Source organism: Hermetia illucens, chromosome 6 (genome assembly GCF_905115235.1).
Source record: "Hermetia illucens chromosome 6, iHerIll2.2.curated.20191125, whole genome shotgun sequence".
Lineage (NCBI taxonomy): Eukaryota > Metazoa > Arthropoda > Insecta > Diptera > Stratiomyidae > Hermetia > Hermetia illucens.
In genome coordinates this window covers 32,575,672-32,603,597 of record NC_051854.1, presented here as the reverse complement: position 1 = coordinate 32,603,597, position 27,926 = coordinate 32,575,672, and the positions used below count along the sequence as shown (strand labels likewise).

The window sequence follows — 27,926 nt, the reverse complement described above, 5'->3', positions numbered from 1 at the left end:
TACTCATAGTCATGTTTATTAAACTTTCCATTAGCTAAGACCAACGTAATTGACGTGTCATAATTGCAAAGTTGATTATATCTTTTTCTAACATCAGAATGCTTTGCCTATATCTAAAAACAAATATTGCGAAGATATTCCAGCTGGATCGCAATACTCTTGATTCACATTGTAGACTAAGATCTTTTCAGTACAGCTTTAGATGTAAACCGCAAGCAAAATACATTCTTCGGCCACATACTCGTATCAACAGTGAATAATTTTCCGTAAGAATTATTCGGCCTTCAGCAAGGTTGTTTGGTGCAGCTAACGACGAAGTTGACGAACCAGACGATACCCCATTCCGCGAGTGTGTCAGTACTCAGGAAACCGCCGCCCGTAAGGTGTCTCACCACTCGTGCCACCTTCTATGAGCCAAGATTTTGGAAAAATTTCACTTTCGTTGGCAATCTGTCCGTGTGTGATCGCAATCGTACTATTGTGGACGCAACTATTGCATTTCCTCTGCATGTAGTTGATATCATCTAATCGGCGGCTGATATTTAACTTTTAATTGAAGCGCGTTCGCGAGATTAGTGAATAGCAAACTCGTTAGGTACAAAGACCAGCGCCGTGGCTGTAAGTTGAAGTAAGACATAAACAAACAATAAAAGAAATTGCATAATACCGGACGGACAAGAAGAAGTGCACGTTAAATAGGTAGGCTATCGGCAGGTGAATGTGAAATGTGGTTACACTGAATCGATGCAGAAATAGCCGATGGTTTGTTGACTCGAGCATTTCAAGTTGTTCACGCCGAAACGGAAAAAAGTGTTATTTAAGTTGGCTGTTTGGTGCATGTTAATTTAGAGAAATGAGATCTCACCTGTTATTTTTCTTCGCGCATTGCTGTGGATTACTTTTATCGGCACTGGTGATGCCAAAAAGTGCATCTGCTTATGGATTCGGAAGATGCCCCAAATACCCGTCGATGCCGAAATTCAACTTAACCAGGGTAAAATCCGCTCACTGTTGAATACTGAATTATAGTAGTGCCATGAAATATAAGTACGGAAGATGAACTTCTTAGCGTGCTTACTTGAAATATTGTAAATGAAACAGTAGACGTCGTCTTTACTTGTCACCCTTCCCTGGGAAAGGAGCAAATGGTTCCCGACCTATATTTAGAAATTTCCAATTAAAAGTAATAAATACATCAGGGAAAGGACACGACGTCTATTGTATCATTTATTTATTTGATCGCCCCAAACCCCCCCAATTAAAACCAGAAAGGTATTTTCCCCATTTTCTTAATAATAATAATATAATAGTCTCACAAACTGATACCTGCGCACTCGATTTGTTCCCGAGAATTATTCCATATGATTAAATGATTGCATCGATATCTAATATAACCAAGATTCGTTATATCACATTACCACTGAACTTCCTTTCAACCCTTATTAGACTTTTGATTTTAAGAAATATTTTAACAAATCTACGAAAAAAATATACAAGCCGAAAACGGAACCTGGGCGCTTCAGATAAGAAAGGTTTTGATTTTTTTAATGTCAGAAACTTTGTGCGCACGATTTTTCAAAACTAGTTAAGTATGGAGTGTACTGCATTCAAAATAGTCCACTTGTTTTGCTTAATATAGAGAAATTTTTATTTCAAAGTGAAATTAATGTGATGCAAAATTGTGTATGTAAGTGACACTTGGGGTAACTTGCGGTAAGGCAATATTTGGGATATTTTTTTTATAGAAACTTTACATTTAATTATATAATGCGGCCTTAATTAGATACATTTAAATCAAATTGTTTATTTAAAAAAGCAGAATGATATTAATAATTGCACTTGTCTTCATTGCCTACCGTAAGAGACGTTTGAAAGGGATAGACATTTTTAAGTTAGCCAGCTGCAAATTTTGACGCCTCGGATACGGACTGACTTCACAGCTATGACCCTTGACCATCGAAAATGGACTATAATTGGTTTCTGGAATGTAAGCACACTTCACGACAACGATAGCGAGACTCCTCAGAAAGCACGCCTTCTCGAAATCGAGCGGGAATTCCAACATTATAAGCTAAACATTCTGGGTTTAAGCGGAATAAGATGGTGGGACTCTGGAGAGTACTCCTTTCCCCCTTGCGGCAATATGCATTTGTAATTTGGAAAGTCACCGAAAGGCGGGTTCTCTTGACCTGGGAGTCGGTTTCCAACAAACTTCTAACTAATTGTACAATGCTATGCACCAACAGAGACTTCTCATATAGTGGAGAAGGATACTTCCTGCGAACAAATACACGCAGTACAGGGAAGGTTTCCTAAAGGTGATACGTTGATCGGAATGCCAAGGTGGGCTATCACAACACTTTGATCGGACATGTGATGGATTAATACGTTCTTGGTGACGTAACCTTAATGGTTCCACCGCCTCGTCATTGGTGACTTTTTGAGTATAAAGCATGCCGCATGATCAGTTGCGTTTCAAGTGACCGACGTCGTAAGACCAATCAGCAGTGAATTTAGGAGTTGTGTCCTGCATGTGCTTGTTAAGAGAGACACAGAACATCGGTCTCAAAAAGGATCACCATCTGATGGTCGCCTACGTTCGCTTACCTGTTGCGTTCGCCAATTCTCACAGAGTTGGAGAGCCGTGGTCCACCAAGTTCAACAACGACCACTTGTATGATCCAGCTGTCGCTCGACAGTGAGAGAGCTATATTGCCAATCGGACGGCGAATATACTGAGTAACCCACCTGAGAATATTGATGGGCATTGTCCTGTCATCAAGTATGCCGAGGTAAATCTCTCCTCTATCACCGATGTTATTTCTTTTTTTTATCGGTGACGTTCTTCACGCTGTCTTGTCCGGAGGATTGGCAGGAATTAAATAGATTATGACATCTTTTCTCAAACACATGATGGCATATGTTTGCTCTCTCACCGAGCCATGGTCCTTGGCCAAATGGATCTGGATTTGGAAAGAGAGAAGTAAGATAAACACCAACAAAACCAAGGTCCTCAATCTGACGGGTCATCGAACTCTCCCTATCAAAACTAATGGGAAGAGCATTGAAGACGTCGACAAATTTTTATATCTAGGAAGCGTGGTTTTTGCCGACAGTGGCACCGAACTCGATGTTTCCCGACGCATTAGCAGCATTAGATCCGCTTTTGCTGCCCTGTCTAAAATCTGAAAATGGAGATCAGATTGAGACTGTTCTGTGCTACTCTTCTTTCTGTGTTGTTATATGGAAGTAGCACCTGAGAAGTAAACCCTGATGTTACTTAAAAACTCCAAGCATTCAAGAACATCTATCCGCCTCGTATGATCGAGGTGCTCTGTCCTGACGCTATCTCAAGCAAAGAACTTGGTCGACGCACAGACCTGGCACTCGTAAGCACTGTGATAAGAAGGCGAAAGAGGCAACAGATAAGTTACTTATTTAGTCGAGACGACAATTGAATTGCGGAGTATGCCATGCAGTGGAATCCACTCTCCTAAGTTGGGCGGCCCCAAGAGCACTTGAAGGAGAACAGTAGAGAAAGAATGCAAGCGCGTCAAGAAGCCGTAGGGGAAGCTGAAGGGCACTTCAGGCAACCGCGAACGATGGCGCTTATGTTGACGCGTTATACTACACCAATAGGTAAATGGCAACCGTATATAACCATATTTGGTGACATCTCAGAAAAATCACGTAAAAGTCCCAGTAGGTGAATTTCACTCAAGGTCGGAAAAGTAATATCTTGCGGTAATAAATCTTATAAATCTAAAGCTAATTTGTATGTGTTTTTGACGGATTACAAAAGGGGTCTTATGAGTACTAGTAATTAAAATTTCTTAATTAAACGTAATAAAAAAAATATTGCTTTTTATTGTAAAGTGAATATATTTTAACAGAACTGAATATATTTTAACAGAACAAAAAGAATCATTGAGAATCTGTTACTTAAACAGACTAGCGGTAAATGACGCCTCAAAGCTGTTATTAAAGATTAAGAGGCTCAATTTTTTTGGGTGAAATTCATTCAGTGCGACTAAATAGAGATGAGGACTTTGCAGTCGAGGAGCCCAAACAAGATTCAACCTAGCATTCTTATACTTTATTTAAAACCACAAACAATTTATTATAAACATGGATACTTAGCAGTTGAACCCATCAATCATAAGAACTACGAATTTTCAAATCTTGGAGCAGATGTCGGATACCGGTTGATTCAGCCGAAAATTAGGCTTTAAATTCGAAAACATCCTATTTCAATATCTGCTCACATCTTCTTTTTCAGCCTTTGTCCCATTCAGAAGCGCAGTCGGTTTTTTTGATCGGTTACGCCAATTTGCTCTGCCAAAGGCTTGATCTGGATGTAGTCGGAAATCACCATCCAGTGTATCAAGCCACCATTGTGTCGGCCGGCCCTTTGGTCATTTCCTATCGACTACGACGTTCAGACCAATCTGAAGACGCGTCCCTCGCAATTTTTCCACGATCGGTGCAACCTTATATCAATCCCGGATAACCTCATTTCTCATTCATTGTCTTTTATAGTCGGTCGTTATTCGGAACTCTAGAATGGAAACAAGGTAGATGATACTGCGGTACATTTTCGATTTGAATCGTTCATCGATGCGTCGATCACATGGAACCCCAGTTGTGGAATGCCATTTCATCCAGGTTGCATGCGTGAAGCAATTTTATCACGCAGTTTTCCATTGACTGACAGCATTGACCCGAGATATTTAAATCGCTCAGTTTTGGGCAGGTCACTATTATTGACAGTGATAGCGCCTATTTCATGGGGATCGGTCGACAAACATACAATTTTATTCAAATTCAATTTAAAACCGTGCAGCATGAAGCGATCATTCCATTTTTGGACGTGTTGCTCGCAATCATTTTTGCTATGAGGCGCTAGGTAAACCTTATCTGCATAAAGCAGTGTATAGGGCGCTGGACGTTGGATATCCCGTGAGATAGTGTCCATAACAACAAGGAAGAAAAGTGGTGAGAGGGCGCTTCCTTGATGACCAGCGACAGAGACACGAAGCGGTTTTGATACATCCGCCACACTTCGAACATTACTTTTCAGATTGTGGTAGAGCAATTTAACCCAGCATAGGAATTCTTCTGATACTACGTGTTGGCACAACGCATATTAAATGATTCCTTTGACACAAAATCAAACAGCTTCTCTAGATTCAGAAATGAAATGTAAAGTTGACGATGTTTCTCACGGTGTTTCTTCAAATCCGGTTGTCAAAAATACTTTCATGGTATGAAACAGCAAGGGGACGGTAAAGCACTCCGCCATGCTCCGCGGGATGGCCAGCTTGAGGATATTGCGAACTTCCTTATAGGCGTGCTTTTTTTGCGACTGATCAAATTCCGGGTGATCGTTGCGGGGTGTATCCCTCGCTGAGGCACCAGGAGATATAACGTGTCGGTGCAGGACTGACAAAGGTCAGGTTTACAATTAAGCCATTCCCACCTCTCCGAACCATGGTTACATTACCTTCGTTGCCCAGAACTATACCCAATTGCACAAAAGCTGATTGGCTTGACTCTTTTGTATTTGTTTCGTTGCTACTCTATTCGAAGGCCCAAGCGTTGAAATCACCGGAAATTAGCTTTGGACTTTGTCCCCTTGCATCTAGAATAAGACTGACAAACATTTTCCCGAATTCAGGCAGTGTCAGACGGCTTGGTGAACATGCACCGATGTCGTCGCTGCAGTCGAACCTATGGCCCATACACCACGGTGATGGTTTCTATAAAATTCACTTTTGATGGCACTTTTCAAGCTCCACCAATTCGATACTCTTGAAAGCTGTCTGATGTCCTGGTTAATGTCGTTGCTTCATCTGAGGCATAGTGTGCTACGTCTTCCTCCTCTAGATATTACCCTTATTGACTTTCCGTGCTAGAACACTTTCATCTATACGGATTACGCGCATATCAACCTATTGAGCCGGATTTTATCCACAACCAGACGACCGTGGCATCGCTCATAAATTCCGACATTATATAGGCTAAGGAAGCTTAAGTGAACATAGCTAAGAGTTCGAAATTTTTCTTACTAAGAACCCAAATCTTCGAGGAATACATGGGGGGCTGGCAAGATCATTATCTTGTACAATAAGAGCTTTGACCACAAGGTGCAACGGAACAGTTTCTGCAAACTGCAATATATTCTCTTGGCTTCTAACTACCGCTCGCAATTTCTTGATCGCTTTGATCGGTTATGATTTTCGTATGGCATCTCACTTTGGTCAGGATCAGTCTAGTTAATCTTACTGCCAAGCTACTGAATTGGGCTTTCCGGCCTATCAAGATATCGGAGAATATTTTATAGGTGGTACTCAACAACGTGACACCTCTATAGTTGCTGAACTGAGTGATCCCCTGAATGCGAGCTTCGTTCTGTTTTGGCTGTTAAAAATTCCAAGAATGATTTTGATATCATACCGGGGGCAGGCTTTGGAAGTTCGTTCTATCGCCTCGCAAATGGTATCCCTCTCCGACTCTGTAGTTTGTTCTGTAGGGGCATGAACCCTAATCAGGCTTATATTTCTAAATTTGCTCCGCAAACGCAAAGTGCTACATCAGCCTTATATTGGGCCAGGATATCGGCTAGCTGATTGGCAGCTCTTTTTCTATACAGGGAGCTCACGTTCCATAAGAAAATGCGCAAATCGTTAGTTCGTTTTCGTTGCTGGGTTCATCACTATAGAATCCATATAGTCTGAACCTACTTTCGTATCTCCCTAACTTTGGTTTTCCATGTAGGGTTCTTAGCTCTACCCAACCCCCAACCTCAAGAACAAGTTGGTACAATTTGTCTGTTTTTAGCCAGAAAAGACCCGCCTTCATCCTTCCCCGTCTTCAGTTTTTGATTTAGAACCAACTTTCAGCGATCACCTCGTGAAGGTGTTGTTGTGCTTGGTTGAACAGTCGTTCCCCAGGTTTTATGCTCCATGGGGGGTACCGATCCACTTTTCGCCGTGGGACCTATGCTACCCTCTGATCACCGAAGTTAATAATAATACATTGTTATATTTTGTGAATTTGCTGCGAATCGCTCTTAAATCCTTCCAGCCAGCTACTTTTTTCAAGCCGGGATAGCTTTATTCTAAAAAGTGAAATGAAAATTGTCGAAGCTGACTATACACTAATCAGTAGCACTTAACTCTTCTTAGACTTATATTGTTCTGTCTGCTACGTCGTAAAATAAAAGATTGATTGTGGGATGAAATTTCTAACTTTAATTTCACCGTGGTCATTGTTATCTTTGTAATGTCAATACGTATAAGGAAAATAATATAATAATGACAAATAAAAAATCATCGATTGTATTTCCAACAATTGCAATTATATAGGCTGTAATATTTGTATATAGCGTTCAATTGACTATATTGAAAAATAGATAATTCTTTCATGGCTTAGATTTAGTATTCGGTCGAATGTTGTTGTAAATAGTATTTCTAATATTTGTACATAACTGTGGTCTACCTTGCATTCAATTTTTACCAGTTTTCGCCCTTTTTCCATAAAAAAACAATTAACTATCCACAAGTAAAGGAACCGAAAAAGAAATTTATTTTAGCGTACTTCACTCCCAAATATTTTTAAGCTGACCTCGCGCAATTGACATTTCCTTTTCCCTTTTCCCCCATGCTATGTACATAACATAGCAAATTGAAATTCCTTAAAATCATTTTGCTTTTGTGGCACAATATCTTTTAGACAGAATATTCTACTTGGATCTGCATTTCATTACGTTTATTTACATATTTGTTGTGACCCAGGGCACTGGCTAGAACTTTCCGTCGAACATAGACCCATGGCCCATTGTCTTTTGTATAGTGTCGCTGAGCTCATTTGGGATTTCATTGCAAATGAAACAACAAAACAAAGACTCAGTGAAACCGTCTAACTTCTAAGGATTCAACACTTTTCTTCTGATTTGTGAGGCCAGTTTTGAAATTCAAGCTCGCAAATTACACCCGCAACATGTTAGAAAACAGCTCCGAAACACTATGTATTGGTTTGGCTTTCATAAAAAGTGGCCACGAATTTTGCTTCACTTAAATACTGACACGGGTATTTTTACGCAGTAAAATTAACATGAGAATGAAGCTCTTTACCGCTTGAGAAATTCAAGGCAAATATCTATAATAGGAAACATCTTCGAACATCTACTCTGCTTCCTCTATTATACCGCATATGAGAAAGGACTCTTCCTCGCTAGTATCATACCATACATGGTAAAGGAGAAGGATTTGAGGCAATATATTTAGCAATATCTTTAGTACCATAAAAATAAAATACTGAGATCAAGGAAAGAGATAAATAAACAAGTCGAAGCTCGGCACTTCAGTTATGAAAGGTGTTATATATTTCTTATATAAGAATATTTGAGTGGACATTTGTCCCACTTGTACTTAGCTTGTAAAGAATAAACATGCATATATTCTACTTTCTTCGCTTGTGAACGGGACAAGGGCTACCGTTCACAAGCGGAGTCGGTTTGTCGTGATTGGATGCGCCATTCTGTTCTATCACTTACTGCTTACCATCGACTTCAATATTCAGATCAATCTTGGCAAATGAATTCTCCTTAGCGAGAATTACGTGACCATACCAACGAAAATGCCTCCCTCGCAATTGTTCTAGGATCGGTACAATCCCACATCGATCGGGGTTATCATTTCGGGTGTGATCAAGGCGTATACACCACTTGTCCAATGTAACATTTTCGTCTCCATTACCGCAAGTTGTTATTCCTTGTCTTTTCTAGTCGGCCAACACTCAGATTTGAGCCGTTCGTTGATATGTCGATCACAAAGAACACCAGCTGTGGAATGCCACTTCATTCAGGTCCCACTAATTCGTGAAGCAATTTCATAACGCAGTTCTCCATTGGCGAGTAGCATTGACCCGGGATACTTAAATAACTCAATTCTGGGTAGGTCACTGCGGCTGAAATTGATTCTGCCTACTACATGGGGATCAGTCGTCAAAAATTCAGTTTTATTCAGATTCAATCTGAGACAATGTTTCATGACGCGATCATTCGATTTTTGGACAAGTCTCGAGACAATTTTTGCTATGAGACGCTAGGAAAACATATGTATAGTGCCCTGGACGTTGAATATCCCGGGTAATAATGTGAATAAGAACAAAGAGAAGTGGTGAGAGAGCGCTTCCTTGATAGACACCGACTGAGACACGAAGCGGTTTTGATGCAACCACCACACTCCGAACTTTACTTTTCGGATCGTGGCGCACAAGTTTTTCTGGCACTAGGTATTGTCGTAGATGTCGTAGATGAGCTCACTTCCGGTAAATTCAGAAATGTAATGTAATGCTTCTGACGGTATTTCTCCACGAGTAACCGCGCAGCGTGTATTGCTCAGTAGTTCCACAGTTCTTGGCAAACCCGGCTTGATGATTATTATTTCCGAGTTGTCGCAATCTCGCAGATGCCGGATTTTACCTTAGACTAGCACTAAGTGCCAAGTATTTCGGCTCGGAAGATCCTACCTACTTAAAAGATAAAGGGTCGCTGGTGGTGGTAGCCGATGGTAGGTTAGTGGGAAAATTCGTGGAGAACTCCCCGCAACATTGGGCACGTATCGAGAATAGTATATTTCTGCATGGCTTAAACCAAACTGTGTGAGAATCCCAGGATATCAAGGGAAGCCGTGAGGGATTTAGGTACAATACCTGTAGCTGATGCTCAAAGTATAGGACAGCGAATCAATGCCTGACGACTGACAACGCGGCATTATCTGTCCCATACATAAAAAGGGGGACTTCACGCAGTGCAGCAATTATAGAGGTATCACGTTTCTGAGTACTATCTATAATCTTTCTTGCTAGGCCGGATAGCTGGAGACCATTCAACAGCCCTATCATGCGTCCTCTTCAAACTGGCCCTGGAGGAAGTGATTCTTGGACTGCACAATAATGACAGTAAGACGAAGTACATTGTGGCAACGTCAGCGCCAAAACCGAAAGAACGACCAACATTGAATCGCATTGGTCAAACGAAAACAATAAAGATAGGAGACTACAACTTTGAGACCGTTGAAAATTTCTCCTATCTAAAGTCGAAAATCACAACCGATAACAGCTATGCCGATGAAATTCGCATTCAAATGTAAATCGACAAATGGCTGCCAAAGACAATTCACGTGTTTACTTTGCATTGCCTTCGACTTCCATTCATCGATCCGCTTTTGATCCGACTTCACCCCACTCAGAGAATCGAAAGATCGATCCCTCAAGTTAAGTGGAGTCCGTCCCCAGTCTGCCTTACAAACAGGCGCATGTAAAGGACTCGACAACTGTCTGCTGTAAAAATAAGCGCCTAGCGAGTCGACTTGGCGATGATGTGTGCCGCACGTCAACCACACCCCTACCTCCGATGCCACGAGGCAGGTCCATCCGCTCCATGACAGAATTAGGTTGATGCATTCGGAATTTTGACATTGTAGTCCGTATCCGCTGTTGGGCGTTTTCCAGATCGGTCTTCGTCCTCGGCAATTTTCCGAATGCATAAGCCAGTGAAGGAATAGCGAATACATTCAGTGCACTTATTTTATGCTTTCCCATGAGATACAATTTTAGCATGACATAGGAATTCGGACAGCAGAGCATCTTTCAAATCACTAGCTCGAACATAGCTTCCTTGCAGAATTCCTAGGTACTTGTAGAAGTCTTTCGCGGTCAAAGCTTGAATGTGGAGGTCACCAATACTATGTGCAACATGCGGCTGGTGATGACCTTTCTAGATAGCTTGGATTCGACACTTGTCTAATCCAAATTTCATCCGAATATCACGGCTGAACACGTCTACTATTCGCAACAGATTTCTAAGGAAGTCGTTAATATCAGATTACAGCTTTATGTCATCTAAGTTACACTTAGCAGGTAGGCTATCTATATCCTCTAGCATCATTCAGCAGCCATGAAAGGAGATTCAATGCCATGCAGAACCAAAGGGGATCCAACGAGTTCTCCTGGAAAATGCGCTTCCATATACGGATAGGCTCTGAAGTATGCCACCCTTCCATGACTGTCGCCAGAAACTTTATTAGTTTCGGATAAATACGATTCAGATGTAGGACATCGATTAGCCAGGTATGTGGAACACAATAGAAAGCGTTGACACAATCGATATAGCAGCTGAAGGGGTTTCTTTGGCCTCTAGTTGCTTGTCCTACAACTACTGAGTCGATAATGAGCTGCAGCCCTTCTGCTCCTCGGGCAGAATGTTATTGGTCTGAAGGTGCGCATTGAACCTAACAACACTAACAATGGACGTTATGAATTTGTAGAGGGTTAGCAAACAAGTAATCGGTCTTGTGTCTGTACCGTATCCTTCTTAGGGATAAGGTAGGTTATCCCCGCAGTCGGGAAGGGTGGACATTTCTCTGGCCGACTGTTGACCTGATTTATGCTGCGTGTCAACCGACCATGTATACTGGTGAACTGTTTGTACCTGAAGTTCTGCACCCAATCCTGACCTGGGCCCCCCCAGTTCTTCGAGTTGTTTATGGCACTCAGCATGCTGGGCGTGCAACCCCCAAAGTACACCCCAATATTCTTTCGCTTCCGCTACCGAAAACTGCACTGTCTGAATGGTCTGTTGGGTTTCGTTGAGTTATCTGAAAAATCTGCACTAGTTTCCCGCTTTTTTTCGATTGTCAAGAATGTTTTCCAAAATCTTCATGGTATGGGACAGCGGACAGTAGATCGGCGGTAATCTGAACATTCTGCTCGACTAGCTTTCATTTCCATATCAGAACTGCGGTACTTTCTTGCCAGTCAGATAATATCCTACCTTCCTCAATAACCCGATTGGAGAATTCGCTGAGCCACAGAGCTGGGTCCCAGTTCTTCGCTTTCCAGAGCTCAGATGCGATATCGTTAGGTCCTGTGACTTTTCCCTATTTGATTCGTTTTATTATGTCCTCGACTTCAGTGGCACTGACAGGTAGAATTACTCCAAATTTCGGCAAATTTTTCAGTTGAAATCTACTACTACTAATGATAGCATAGTTATCAGCGCACACGATAATAGTTATCAGTTACACGATAAAGAAGTGAACAGTGCGATCAGCTGATATAATGGTGAGCTTCATCAACCGGTGATCAGATCGTTCGACTTCTTTAATGGCATGACGGAAACCTTCTGAGATGGCAATTCTAACACGGTATTGAGTGTGTGGGTTAACAAAATAAGGAAATTTTTAGCGATTTTCCGCGCTTTCGCGTTCTATATCATAGCTTTTTGCTTCAGACCATTGCAAAGCGCCATTATCAATGGGCCTTTTCCGAAAAGCTTCTACGAGCTCCTCGGTCTTTTCACTGAGGGTGCCAACATTTAGATAGATATAAATATTTGATTTGCTCGGAATAATTTCCACGATACTGCACTACTGGTACTAGGATGAACTCAAGGTGAGTTTTCCGACCAATTTCAAAAAGTTGGTAATATACTATTACTAAATTTATTTGACAAATATCGGAATGGTATATATTTTGAGGCCTAGACTTCATATAAGCGCATCAACCTATTTTTTTCAAATTTTTGGATTGGGTAATTTCCGAAAATGAGTCCTGCCTCACGCAACATGGTCTGAGACTGAATCTGAACAAAATAGAGTTTTTGGTAACCGACCCCAATGAAACAGGAACTATCACTCTCCATGACAAGGCTTGTTGATGAAGTGGCATTCCTTAACTGGTGTTCCCTGTGGCCGTAAACTATGTATAAATGGAACCATTGTACACGGAAATATCCTTGCATGAGAAATATACAAAACCTTTGTTATCTGAAGCGATGAGCTCATAAACCAGAGGAAAGCTGAAACTTAGCTCGGCTAACAAAAATAATAATAATTTGAATGATGTTGCGAATGGGCTTTTCCAGGATGCGCTCCAAAATTTTCACGGTAAAAAATAACAATTAAGAATATCAGGTCCTAACTTGTTGCTTTTTGGAGCTCAGTTGCAATATGGTTAGGTCCTGTTGCTTTCCGCGAGACACAAAGTACCATCCTTGTCACTTACACACCAGAATTGTTCGATATCCTTTGCCGACTTACTTTTTAATTTATTGATTTATTTATTGTACTAGGCACATTACCTAGCAGCACAAAATGAAATAAACTATAAAACAATTTTTTTAATTTATTTTTCTAAATTTACTGTATTCAATGAGAAAACTTGGGCATAGATTATATTGAATAATATCTTGCTTGTATCATATTAGTGGATTTGGCGTGGAGGTTTTCAAGTCAATTTCAAAATTTTCCATTTCAAATTCAGACGTTCCCATTTCCAATTCAGAATTTTTTCAATATTTTACTATAAACTTTTATCCCAACTTTTTTCCGCTAAATAAGGATGGGGCTTAGTTCTTTGAAAAAATTTGAGCAGCTCATCAATTTTCAATCATCATTTGTTTTAATGGACCATGGTATTCTCCTAGACGACGGACGAAAACCAGTAATAGGGTATGAGTGGTACACTACCGACTTTTATTCTAGAGCAATATGGCCAAATTATTGCTCAGCGAAGCCGATAATGCTACAGTTTAGAGTATAAAACAAAACACTAAACGAATAATTAAAACATATAATTAAGAAATAATTAATTCATCCGGTTAAAATCATCGTGGGCCCAGTCATTGAACTCCACCTTTAACTTATCGGATTCTCAGATGACACAACAAAGTCAACAATATATCTGTAAAGGTGTTGCATTATGGCCCCTATGTCAACTTCAACCTAGAAGTTCATTTACTTAAAATCGACATTTCTTCTAAAAAAAATTCGAATGAGCATGGAATGAAGAAACCCGGCCTTGGTATCTATAACACGGTCTGCAAATATAAAAGAAAAAACCGAATTTTTATATGAAGAAAATGATGTTTATTGTGCATTCACGAGTGAATGTAAATTTCATATTTTACCATAAAATGTTATTGTGGGTGGGTGTGTCGGTGTGCGTTTGAGGTAAGGGAGAAGCGTAGTCTCTGAGCATTCAAACTGTAGTGGCCCATTGTACTCAACTTTCTCACTAGCGAAATGTCCCAGATAAGTTTATGTATCTCCAGATTTCCGTTAGTGGATGTGGTGCTACCTGTTGCAACTGGAGCACGTCGGCGCCAAAGATCTGATGTCTAATGTCCCCATCGACGGGGCATACACATAGAAATCGCTCCGTGGATTCCATTTCCTTAATATAGGAGGGGAGCGTATCATTTTGTACAATTCCTATTGTGAACATATATCCAGGTAGTGAATAATGGCCAGTCAGAATGCGCACAATACTCCTGTAAATCTTCCTGCTTTTCGACGCTTTTCAGTATGTTTGTTGGGTTCTGATAGGAAAAGTTTGGCGTGCCTAACAGCAGTTAGGTTTTGCCACCTGTCATTATGGGAAACTTGTTCCCAGTTTTTGAAGACGGCCTTACCCAATGCTACCGATACTCCAACTGCTGGTTCCGGTCCAGTTGTAGAGGAAATTAAACCCTCTTTCGCTAAGCCATGCGAGATTTCCTTTCCCTCTACACCACAGTGACCAGGTACCTAGAGTAGTTCCACCGTATTGAATCTATGTAGAAATAAAGTTGAACCGATTTGTATATTCTTGAACGATTTTCCAATTAATCAAAGAACTACTCAGCCTGCACTTAGGAGGTTGGCCTTCGCTACAAATTGTGATACGCCTACCGTTCAACCGCTCGTCAATCGCCCAGGTTGTTGCCGTTAGGACCACATACACTTCAGATCCCGTACCCTCAGACACACAGTCCTTTGCAGTGTAGTTATTTTATAGTAAAAATGTTAGCCTCACCTTATGCGACCACACTACGGACGCATAAGCGAACATCAGCCTAATGATAGCAACATAAATACATATCTCTACATGAACCCTAAGTCCTCATATCGATGCAAAGGTCCGCCTGCACAGCCCATTGGATGTGAAAACTCGTTTCATCTTTACCTCTGCATATTTGTTCCAAAGAAGCTTTAGATGTGAAAGATCTAGAATGACTTCCAGATATTTCACATCCTCGTAGAAATGAAGGTTTGTCGTCTCTGGGCTGTCATGCTTCATTTAATCCTTAAGAATGTAATTACTTTTAGTTAGAAAGGAATAACCTCTCTTTTTCGCTAAAATTACGCTAAACTACATGATAATCTTTACTCCTTCAGGTCTTAGGACAATGGTATGAAGTAGAAAGATCCTTCTACTTGCCGGAACTAGCTTCAGGATGTACAACGCTGAGTTTCCAACCAGAAGAATCTGACACAGGATTTGATGACGGCTACAGAATAGAAGTTTCTATTAAAACTATAAATCGTCTGTAAGTAAAGTTTAATCAAACTTTCAGTTGGTTTTTCCTTCTCGAAGTGGTTGATCGTTCGGGGAATCGTTTGTATCAAAAAATCAACATTCCATGCCATCAGTCCTTCCAAAACGCATTCTAAGATTGTTGTTCTATTTTTCACCACAATTCATTATAAATCAATAAATATTCAAAACTGCACTTTTCCTGAAGATACTGAGCTATTGCATCATCTTCAAAAATGAGAATTTTCCAAATAAACGTATTCAATTAAGTTGTAAATCGCGAATTATCGAACCGTACCAAACGACATCAGAGTAATTCCATCAGCATTTCATAATTTTCAATTCATTCTACCAATTTATAAATCCCTGCTTTCAAAAAGTTGTACAATGTTCCCTATGTACAAACAAAACATGAAAAACCTCAGAAAATTAGTTCAGTGGCCGTGAAACAATCATTGCAAGTGAAGAATGGAAAACAATGCTCAGTTCAAAATTGAACTATGAAAGAAAAATCCACGCGTACGAGCAGTCAATCACAAATTTCTAAAGTATAAATATACTATCTAAAGCTGACTAAAAATTTCGTAATCCAACTGTACTTTACAAATTTATAAACACTCTTACATTCACAGTACAGGAAATCCGTCCATAAGTATCGGATATGCGACTCCAGAAACAAACAAATCGTCTATAATGGATTTCAAGGTAAAAATAAATATAAGATATAATAGCCCAATTGTTTATAATAGCACTGGAAAAGGGTTTACCTAAAAAATTACTATTTTCATTCAGTGGGTGTAATGCACAATTTGAGAATAATTGTAAATGTTTTGAATTAGACAAAGTTCTTCATTTAAAGAAACTGCGATTTTCCAGGCCTTGACGGTGGAAATTTCAAAGACACTCGCCTTTTTGTTTATTGATTTTCATGGTTTTATGTAAGACAAAATGTTTTTAAAATCGATTGAGTGGCTGTCTGTCCATCTGTCTTTTTCTGGGTGGGGGAAATCCATCATGGCTACGCATCTTTAGTCAAGAATGCGCATGACGGGTTCTTACTGACTAAAACATCCCATATCTTCCTCACACTCTCGCCGCGGAACTACCGTTTTAGTGTTGCTTTATGGTGCTGTTTAGTTGTTAACTTCTCGCCCTAAATGAATTACCTATTATTACTTATCGCGGTGTTGATTGCAGTAACTTATCTTCTCGGTCCAGCTTCTGCTGCTTTTAGTCACTGTAGCTTACCAGATTTTTGTCATTAAACAGAACCTTAGCTCAGTCCGGAGGCTTCTCCTTGAGATTGGCCAGGTCAAGAAAATGTCTTCGGCATCTTCGGTTGCACCTTCACACGTAGAATAATCTAGCGATTCATAAGAAACCGAATCTATAGGGAGCTTTCTTGTATCTACCTTCATGTCAAATCATGACTTATCTCAATATAGGACATCACCGCAATTACACAATACACATATGTATTGCCTCATACGATCTCGTCAGCGTGGTGCTTTACTTTCGGAGAACGTTTAGCTAATATGTTGCCTGGCAAATAAATAAAAGATGTTTTGTACCGATGCCCACACTGGTACCACGTCTAAGAGAACAGAGCCTACAACTCACGATTAAAGTAATCGACTGTGTTTCAGGCCGCTTATATTTGGAGGCATCCTTGCAAATGTTAAGCTGGGGATAGCTGTTTTCTCCCCAATAAACTTTCAGTATGGTTTGAAGCTCAGCTTCCAGTTGAAAGTTACTCCCAGGTGATGACTGAGAGCGAATAATATGTTCACTTATGCAAATTTGAACAGTTTTGCGTTTCCGCCAATTTGTAAGAAGTACTAACTCAGTTTTATGTTCAGCAAGTGCGAACTCTTCAAGCCAAGACTTTATCGTTCTGATAGTTTGGCTCATACAGATTTCTATTTCGTCTCGATGAAGGGATTTTATGACACGTCACCTGCGAATTCGACGACAACGTCTTGCTTATTTACTGGGACACCACTATATATCATGCTCCACCAGAGAAGACCGAGAACAAACCCTTGTGGAACACCTACCGTTATATTGTGTATCTCCTACATTTCCTTCAAATCGTAGACTAGTTTTCGTTGTCGGAAGTAGTCAAAGATTATATTTGTTAGGTAAGTAGTTTGATACTGCTGCCATGGTGAGTGCCTCGATGATACGGTTCCATCTCGCAGAATTGAATGCGCAATATTTCCCTTCGCCAAAGGCTTTTCTGGCTATTTCATAAGCCACCTTAGTCACATCAATCGCTGACCGAAATTTTTCTAAGCCAAACTGTCTGTTTGATAAATAACAGTTGCTATCAATCACTGGGGAATGTCGGCTATATATTAGCCACTTGAGAACTTGTGTTATTTCACACTTTTTTCGCTCTCTTCAGAATTTCTTAGATTACTGGAGGGACATCTTCGGTCCATATTGATCCCATTGAGGAGGTAGTTTCCGAAAGTGCGGGAAGTAATTCCATCACTATCTCCTGCAGCAATCGAGGGTACGTAATAAACCCTTTCATCTTTTATTGCTGACATCTCTTCTACGGACTTTCCCATGGGTTAAAATTTGGCTCATCAGTAAATCACTTGAAGCAATCCTTTTTAAGGGTTTGTAATAAACAAAATTCGTCTGCTTGTCTGCCTGCCTGTTTGTCTGTGACATGAACTTTATTCAGAACCGACTTTTCCTATTGGCACAAAAGAAGCCGAAGCCTGTCTTAGTTATGACATTTGTTGAAAAGGTGAGGAGTGCTGCGGTCGAAAGTGATCATTTCTTTCACGGACCCGTTCTCAGAAACTACCCAACTGACAAATCTGAAAAACATCAAGAAACTGCCACCGTATATTGCCTAGGTCACGAAATACCCTCCACACCGATGTCTGTTCAAATAAAGTTAATAATAGTTTATTGTTATAATTTTTATTAATTAACTTCAAAAAGTTCATCGTAGGATATTGAAATTTTGCAGCTAAAACATAAAACATAATCCTACTGTGGAAATAGCACTTTCTTCTTTTTCTTCAGCCTTTGTCCCGTTCACAAGGGGGGTCGGCTCATCGTGATCGGTTTCGCCATTTGGCTCTATGGAATCCTTGATCTGGGTGCAATTTCGTGGCTTTCAAATCCCCATCCAGCGTATCAAGCCACCGTTGTTTAGGTCCGCCTTTTGGTCGTTTACCATCGACTTCGATGTTCAGACCAATCTTGTCAAGTGAATTCTCGTTGGCACGAATTGCGTGACCATACCATCGAAGACGCCTCTCTTGCAACTTTTCCACGATCGGTGCAACCCCATAACGATCGCGGATATCCTCATTTCGGATGTGATCTAAACGTGTGACGCCACTAGTCCAACGTAGCATCTTCGTCTCCATTACCGCAAGACGCCGTTCGTTGTCTTTTATAGTCGGCCAACACTCAGAACCATAGAGAGCGACTGGACGGATAACATTGCGGTAAATTTTAGATTTGAGACTTTCGTTGATATGTCGATCACAAAGAACACCAGTTGTGGAACGCCACTTCATCCAGGTTGCGTTCTCCATTGGCTGATAGCGTTGACCCGAGGTATTTAAATCGTTCAGTTCTGGGCTGCCGCTGCCGCTGACAGTGATTGTCCCTATTTCTTGGGGATCAGTTGTCAAAAATTCAGTTTTGTTTAGATTCAATCTGAGACCGTGTTGCATAAGGCGATCATTCCATTTTTGGACAAGTTGCTCGAGATCATTTTTGCTATCAGATGCTAGGAAAACAACATCAACATAAAGTAGTGTGTAGTGCGCTGGACGTTAGATATCCTGTGTGACGGTGTCCATAACAAGAACAAAGAAAAGTGGTGAGAGGGCGTTTCCTTGATAAACACCTACAAAGACACGAAGCGGTTTTGATACATCCGCCATACTTCGCACGTTACTTTTCGGATCGTGGTAGAGCAATTGAACCCAGCGCACGAGTTCTTCTGGTACTAAGTATTGTCGTTGAGCATACCAGATGAGTTCGTGTGGTACACGGTCAAACACTTTCTCTAGATCCAGAAAGGCAATGTAAAGAGGGCAATGCTTCTCACGGTGTTTCTCCATGAGTGTATTGCGTCAGTAGTTCCGCAGTTCTCGACAAATCCGGTTTGATTCACGGTTATTTCAACGATTTCGCGAATACGGTTGTCGAGAATGCGTTAAAAAATCTTCATGGTATGGAAAAGTAACCGGATCGGACGGCAATTTGAACATTCTGCTGGATTACCTTTCTTTTTCCATGTTGGAACAGTGGTACTTTCTTGCCAGTCAGATGGTGCTCTTCCTTCCTGAATAACCCGGTTAAAGAATTCACTGAGCCACAGCTCTTCGCTTTCCAGAGCTCAGATGCGATGTCGTCAGGTCCTGTTGCTTTCCCCAATTTCATTTGTTTTATTGCCTCCTCGACTTCAGTTGCGCTGACTGGTGGAACTGCTCCAAATGTCGGCAATGATTGTGGAAGTGGAGGATGAGTAAATTCTTCAGTTGAAATATGCTCGAAGTATTCTCGCCATCTATCCGTTGCGGCTCGACGATCAGTAAGCAAAGTACCGTTCTTGTCATTAACGCAACAGAAGTGTTCGATATCCTGTGTGCGTTCATTACGGCTTTTAGCAAGTCAATACAGATCTTTCTCGCCATCCCGAGTGTCTAGTTTATCGTAAAGATTTTTGAAATGGTTCGGTCGGGTGACAGCGACCGCTTTCTTTGCTTCACGGTTGGCATTCTTATAAATTTGCCAATTAGCAGGCGTTTTATCGTCGAGAAATTTGTGGTAGAGGCGTTTCTTTTCACGGACCTTTATTTCAACATCATCACTCCAAAGCCAAGTACCTCGGTTGATGTGCCGCTTACCCGGCTTGGTGACCCCGAGTGTTGCAGAGGCCGCTTTGTCGATCATGTCTTTCATATGGTTCCATGATTCTTCCACATTCGTAATGTTCGGCAATCGTATGAGTGAGATCGTTTCTTCTTTCTTCTCACCAAATCGCCACCATTTAATGCGTCGCGGGCTAGTGCGTTCTTCACGCTGTTTTATCGGTGGCTTAATTCGCAGGACGCCAATCAACGGCCGATGTTAAGATACGATGGTCTCATAGGAAACGACTTGGCAATCAGTGACAGTGGTAAAATGTTGGCGTCTTATGAGAATATAGTCGATTTGCGTTTTACTGTTCCCACTATAAAATGTAGGAAGATGAGACAATCGTTTGATGAACCATGTATTCATAAGTACAAGGTCATGGGTGTCCACAAAATCGATTATACGCTCGCCACCCTCATTGCGCGCTCCAAACTCCCCCATGGCACCTGTTACCGTCTGCCTTTTCACCCACATGACCATTAAGGTCACCGGCAATGATTATATAATCGTCAGCAGGCACGTGACAAGTCTTTTCATCGAGAAGTTGGCAGAAGGCATCTTTCTCGGCATCAGGTCGACCTGTCTGTGGTGCGCACGCGGTGAAGAAGTGAATAGTGCGATCAGCTAATATAATGGTGAGCTTCATCAGCCGATCATCAAATCGTTCGACTTCTTTAATGGCATCACGGAAACCCTCTGAGATGGCAATGCCAACACCATATTGAGTGTGTGGGTTACCAAAATAGAGAAGTTTGTAACCATTTTTACCGCGTTCGCGTTCAATGTCGCAGCTTTTGGCACCAGACCATCGGGTTTCTTGCAGAGCGCAGATATCAATGCGCCTTTTCCGGAGGGCTCTTGCGAGTTCCGCGGTCTTTCCAGTTAGGGTACCAACATTTAGCGGGCAGACATTTGTTTTGTTCGTTGTGTTCCGACTAACTTGCTTACGTCCTGACGCCGTCCATACGTCAAGAACCCTTGCCCATTTCTCGACAGGACTGGGGCCCGTCCTGCCGTGTCGACTGAGGTGGACGCCCTAGCATTTCTCCGAGGCTTGTGACTCACGTTTGTAATGACATTGTATGCATTTTCTTGGTCGACCTGTCGTGGGGCATGTCACCAAGAGAGATTAGCTAGGATTTAGCATAGTAGAATAACTCCAACTATACTCTATCTTTTTCCCTGATCTCAGCATTTTATTTTTGTTTTACTGAGGATAGTACAGAATACGTTGCCTCAAACCCTCCTCCTTTACCTGGGCTAGGGACCAGCATACTATGTTAATAGCATGGTGGAAATCGTACTATTATTAACAAAGTTATAGTAGCTCAAAGTTGTCGCTTCTGTGCAAATTCAAGGCTTTGAATGTCAGTATCACGCAAAGGTGGATATTCTGTCATACTATATGCATATACATTGCGTGCTAGATACTAGTGGGACAAATGTCCACATAAATGTTTTTATAAAAGAAATATAGAAAACCTTTTATACCTGAAGCGTCCAGCCTCCGGTTTCCCGACTTGTTTGTACTCTATATTATTTTTCCGCCGCTAACTTTACCCTATGATCTGCAGACATTCCTTACGATGCACAGTGTGTTGAAAGTGTGGAAAATATGGTCAAAAATCGAAACGACCGCCTTTGTTAATTAGCATGGGTGGGCAGGATTGCAGCTTTTTCCTGGCGGAAGACGTAATTCGTTAGATTGCTTTCAGAGGTTGAGCTAATGTTTATAAATTTGTATAGTTGAAAAGAAAATTTATCTCAGATTCAACATTTAACAGAAAATAAAAATAATGTAGATATTAGTTGTTTTTCTCAAAGTAGAGTACGAAATACATGGTTTTCTACGGAAATATTTATCTTTTTTCTCCTCCCCTTTAAATCGCCACTTTTTTGTAGGCAGTTGGTAGCTCATGTGTAGAATACATTCAAAAAACCTATTCCTAACTGTGCAGGGTTGGTAAACAGAAAGGGGATTGTTTTTCAGCATACATAACACCTAATGACATTTATGTCGGACAAAACGTTAACAACATTATCATCCAACAAGATGTACAACATGAACTTTATTCTGGTTACTTATCGACTTTGTTACCTAATTTCGTTTATCTGGTGTTCAAAAATTTTCTCCATCATCATCTATTGTTCAACTGCCACCAGGTTTACATTTTCTTTTTAGAACACGAATATTATAGATCGTAGATCAGTAAATGATAGACAGAGATGGAGGATGGACCTACACAAATTTTGCCAATTTCAATGGCACTATAGCTATAAGAAATAAATATTCTTCGCTGCTTGATGCGTTATTGGTGACGGTTTACTGGCTACATTTATCTATCATTGAATCCCTATTTGCACGTTAGTTTTAGCTCTTCCTTCATCTAAACTGGAAATTCCCAATATACTCTGCGCTTTCAGCTGAAAAAGTTGCAAAAGAATCTGCGCAAGCGGAAATTTCATTGGTAACGTTTTGATATGATAACAAAGCATTTCTCTTCAAATTTAATAAGTATAGACTGGAAAAGCAGCCTATATGCAGACTGTTAATCGCAGAACTCAAAAATTAGTACTTTCCGAATTGGATAGACCGATTCAGGAAAATACTAATGGAGACCTTTTATTTGATACATCACATGACTATATTTGATGAAAAAAAATTACACCCCCTTTTGCATGTGTGGAGACCCCTCTTAAATTCGACGTAGAATGATGTAACCCACTGTATTTATTCCTATTCGGGCGAACTTATTTTACACTGATAGTGTATACAGGAGGAAAATAGTTTTGACTCAGTGGCTTGGTTCTTTCTTAGGGATCAACCGTCCTCTATGCATTAGCATATAGCGATTCATACTACGATTACTCGCCAGTCCAAATCTACTAAGAGCCTGCAATATTCAAAAACCTCGATAGACCAGTCGACCAAGCACTTTTTCATTTCCTAGCATCATCATCATCATCAATGGTACAACAACTGGTATCCGATCTAGGCCTGCCTTAATATCGAACTCCAGACATCCCGATTTTACGCCCAGGCCCACCAATTCGATATCCCTAAAAGCTGTCTGGCGTCCTGACCTACGCCATCGATCCATCTCAGGCAGGGTTTGCCTTGTCTTCTTTTTCTACCATAGATATTGCTCTTATAGACTTTCCGGGCTGCATCATCATCATCCATACGGATTAAGTGACCCGTCCATCGCAGCCTTTTGAGCCGGATTTCATCCACGTTCAGACGGTGGTGGTAACGTTCATAGATTTCTCGTTATGTAAGCTACGGAATCGTCCATCCGCATGTAGGGGTGGATTCTTCTCTCGAACGCGGCCAAGATTTTCCAGTTTTTTTTGCTAAAAATGTCTTGTACAGTAGGAGCTTTGACCCTATGGTGAGACGTTTCAAGCGGAACAGTTTTTGTAAGATGAAATAGGCCCTGTTGGTTGCCAATAACCATGCGCGGATTTCATCGTCGTAGCTGTTATCGGTTGTGATTTTCGACCCTAGATAAGAAAAATTTTCAACGGTCTCAAAGATGTAGTCTCCTATCTTCATGGTTTTCGTTTGACCTGTGCGATTCGATGTTGTTCGTTCTTTCGGTTTTGGCGATGATGTCGATATCGTCGGCATATGCCAGTAGTTGGGTGGACTTAAAGAAGATCGTATCCCTCGCATTTACCCCAGCATCAGGGATCACTTTCTCCAAGGCCAGTTTATAGACGCATGATAGGGCACTCACTTATCGTAGACCGTTGTTGATGTCGAATTGTCTTGAGAGTTATCCTGCTGCTTTTAACTGGCCTCGCACATTGGTCAGGGTCAGCCTTATCAGCCTTATCAATTTCGTCGGGATATCGAATTCTCTCGTGGTCGTGGACAGTTTTACCCTGGCTATGCTATCATAGGCGGCTTTAAAGTCGATGAATAGATGGTGCAACTGATGTCCATATTCCAACAGTTTTTCCATCGCTTGCCGCAGGGTGAAAATCTGATCTGTTGCTGATTTGCCTGGAGTGAAGCCTCTTTGGTATGGGCCAATGATGTTCTGGGCTTATGAGGATGTCCGACCTAGCAAGATATTCTCTGTTATCTTATAGATGTTACTCAGCAACGTGATACCTCTATAATTGCTGCACTGTGTGATATCTCCCTTTTTATATTTGAGGCAGAAAATGCCTCGTTGCCAATCGTCAGGCATTGATTTGCTGTCCCACACCTTGAGCACAAGTTGATGAACCACTTGGTGGAATTGATCGCCTCCATATTTAACCAATTCGGTTGTAATTCCATCAGCGCCTGGCGACTTATGATTTTTAAGCCGATGAATTTGCCAGTATTTGTCCGTCATCTTTAGTTGACGAGACCTCCAGCTCGCCGATGTTCTGGTTGTTCAACGGAAATCAGATTTCCCTCTTTGTCTCGGTGGGATGAGCATCGAGGTGTGTAAGGCTTCATCCTGCTGACTTGTTGGTAAAACTTCCGGGCCTGGTGCGGTTACTCCCTGTACTTTTCGAGTTCACAGACTTGTTGGTTCACCCAAGCTTCCTTTTTCCGTCTGTGAAGTCACTTCTCCGCTCACTGGAGTTCGTGGTAAGTCTTCGTGCCTACCCACGTTCTTTGAAAATCCTACATCACTCGGTATGGAGCATTCTTCTGTTCATCGTCAAACTAGCTTTTTCGACTCTCTTTGCGGGTGAGGCCAAGTATGTTTGTTGCCGTATTTATGATAACGTTTTTCAGGTGATTGTGAAGATCATTGATGCTTCATCTCCAGGATCTCTGTTGACAGCAAATATTGCGGCATCCATTTCCCTCTCATAGGTATTGCGGAGGGTTTTGTTGTGGATGACTTCAGTGTTAACTCTCACCTGATTGCCAGAGGGGTTTCTGGGTGATGTTATTATTCCAGCTCGGAGCACCCTGCCAACGAGAGAGAGGGTCAATATATGGCTCTCTATATGTTTTGACATTCATCAAGACTGAGAGGTGGCGGCGTTCGATCAGCACGTGGTCAATTTAATTGTAAGTGGTCCCGTATGGAGGGGCCCACGTTTGTTTGTGGACCGCTTTCCGCGCAAACCAGGTACTTCCTATAACCATTTCGTGTGGCACAGCTAATTGAATAATCCGCAGTCCATTATCATTTGTATTTTGATGTGAACTATCGGAGCCAACGTATCGTCTGAATACAGGCTCCGTCCTTACTTGGTTGTTAAAATCCCCAAGTATGATTTTGATATCATATCCGGGACAGGCTTCGACTTCGTTCGACAGCCTCGCAGAAGGTATCCTTCTGCGACTCTGCAGTCTCCTCTGTAGGGGCGTGAACGTTAATGAGGCTTATGATTCTAAATTTGTCTCGCAAGCGCAAGGTGCATAACCGTTCGTCTATGTTTTCAAAACCGATAACAACAGGTTTAATTTTTTGGCTGACTAAGAAACCTACTCCGAGCACATGGTTTACTGGATGGCCACTATAATATATGGTGTAGCAACTCTTCTCCAGGAAACCGGCCTCTGTCCAACGCATCTCCTACAACGCTATGACACCAGCCCTATATTGGGACAGAGTATCGGCTAGCTACTTGGCAGCTCCATCTCTGCATAGTGAACGCACGTTCCATGAGAAAATTCTCAAATCATTATTCCGTTGTTGTTGCCGGGTTCGTCGTTGTGTTATGAGTCCAGTCCGAGGCTCCTGTTGTGGCTTCATAACAAGTTGTTTTCCGTGTAGGGTTGTGAGCCCTACCCAACCCGCAACCTGGAGGACCATTTGGTACAATTTGTCCCGTTTTTAGGCGCGGGAGACCCTAGTTCGCCTAGCGTGCGAACGTCCATGTCAGTCTCAATATTGTGACAAATAGGCTGGTAATCGTGGTATGCAGCTACTATCTAAACAAGTACACTATCTAGTATCTTTAATATTCCATCTTTCACTCAAAATATGATTTGAAATCACTAAGTAAATTAATTTGAAAACTTCGTTTTCGTCGCTAGTAAAGTTTTTTATTTTGCAAATACATGAACACCTTGCACTGAGCAAAAAAAAAAAGTTGTTTCCGAAACACTAGTATTTGAAAAATAAAAAAAATTAATAGTTATGAAAATGGAATCTTTGAATTAAATTGGGTTATTTATTTGCTTTGTTAGAGTCACTGAAAACAAGGATTAGTGGTTGAAATCACTGCTACATATTGCCAACATAGTCAGACTCTTAGTGGGAACTTCATTGTCCATTCAAATCTACTGAACTTTGTCGCTTACTCAATTTAAATTTACTTTGGCTTGAACTGCACATTCTTAACGCAATAAAGAGATGGATGTTTATACCATACCTATGCCCAATCTCTGCTAGCTCCTCACTTTTCATGACTTTCGAGAAACTTGTACTCTCCCTCCACTGTACTGTTAGCTCTAGGGCAACCCAGTCAACGTGCTGAATTTGTTACCTATCCACTCCCCCATCCGCCTAATCAAAACATCCACAGGTATCTGGTCTGTTTGCCGGCGAATCGTTACCACAGACAAGGTATTTGGAAAAAGACAATATCGTCCATTCGAAGCTCTCCTGTAAGGGCATGAATGACGAAGTGTCGGTTCAACCCTAGTGGGCTCGGCTTGGATTGCAAATTTCTCAGATATTTTTACTCTCTTTTACACTGTTGATGGCTATTAGTTTCTCCGGAATGTATCTTCTGTGGCGTTGTCCAGGATTTCCTCCGAATCAGTCAAAAACATAAGAAGAGATGACCTCAATTCCCATTTACATTATGAATCAGGGTCGATCCAGGAAGATCTAAAAAAGAAATCGTGTGAAAAGTGTGAGAAGTTTGGTGCTGGTGGGTCTCCAAATAGTGAAAGATACAGGTACAGGATGTCGAAATTATTGTTTTATCAGTAAATTTCTTCACATCATATCTTAAGTAAACATTAAATTAAGCATATTCAAGGAGGCAAACAGTTTGTACTGGAGTCTCTAATTATATGTGTAACCGAAAAAGTGGCTGCCATTGAAGTTATCTAAATAAGAGTTGATTTTGTAACTAACTCAATTATTTATCGAAAGAATCAATTTTCTTATACTAAAGTTACTTCTTCTGGCAAACTTTCCAGTTCAACTCAAGGCTGCCCGAAGTGATCGCTCGCCTCCTTCCCGGCTCAGGTAAATACCAAGTGCTTTACACCGATTACGATAATTTCGCGATTTTGTGGTCATGCTCGAGCCTTGGACCAATTGGACATGCTGATCAGATTTGGATTTTCGGACGCGAACGAGATTTCTCATCGGACATTCGTGTGAAAATATACGGATCGCTGAATAAGCTAGGCCTTGACCCGGATCGACTCGTGCTGAGCAAGAATAAGAACTGCCCAGCAACATTATAAGCCGCAAGAACAGTAGATTGTATGTACGTGCGTAAGTTTCGAAATAAGGCTATTTATGGAAAAGCTGCTGGTGCTGGTGCGAAATTGCAAATAAACATTCAACTGGGGTCCATTGGCGGTACGTAGTGTAAGACTGTGATAGAAATTGTTTGCTTCCAAGCTTTCGATGTACCGAAGTGAACGTATGATGTGTTTGTATGACTGATTATTGAGTAAATGTTAATTAATAAACGTACTTTGTAATAAATAAATGCGCAAATGATATTTGTCATTTCAA

The 27,926-nt window shown here is 41.2% G+C and overlaps 1 protein-coding gene across 1 annotated transcript; it reads left to right on the top strand.

The window, feature by feature from the left end:
• On the top strand, window positions 1–27,926 carry LOC119660320 (apolipoprotein D). Its single transcript, XM_038068797.1, has 4 exons — window positions 1–994; window positions 15,225–15,376; window positions 15,996–16,068; window positions 27,377–27,926. The coding sequence occupies exons 1-4, from the start codon at window positions 854–856 to the stop codon at window positions 27,647–27,649; spliced, it is 639 nt and encodes a 212-aa protein (XP_037924725.1). The 5' UTR covers window positions 1–853; the 3' UTR covers window positions 27,650–27,926.

Bases quoted from the DNA above. Each gene is read 5' to 3' on its own strand.
- LOC119660320 (XM_038068797.1), top strand. From the start codon at position 854: ATGAGATCTCACCTGTTATTTTTCTTCGCGCATTGCTGTGGATTACTT. The intron at 995-15,224 runs GTAAAATCCGCT...TTACTCCTTCAG, and splicing joins CGAAATTCAACTTAACCAGG to GTCTTAGGACAATGGTATGA. The intron at 16,069-27,376 runs GTAAAAATAAAT...CAAACTTTCCAG, and splicing joins CGTCTATAATGGATTTCAAG to TTCAACTCAAGGCTGCCCGA.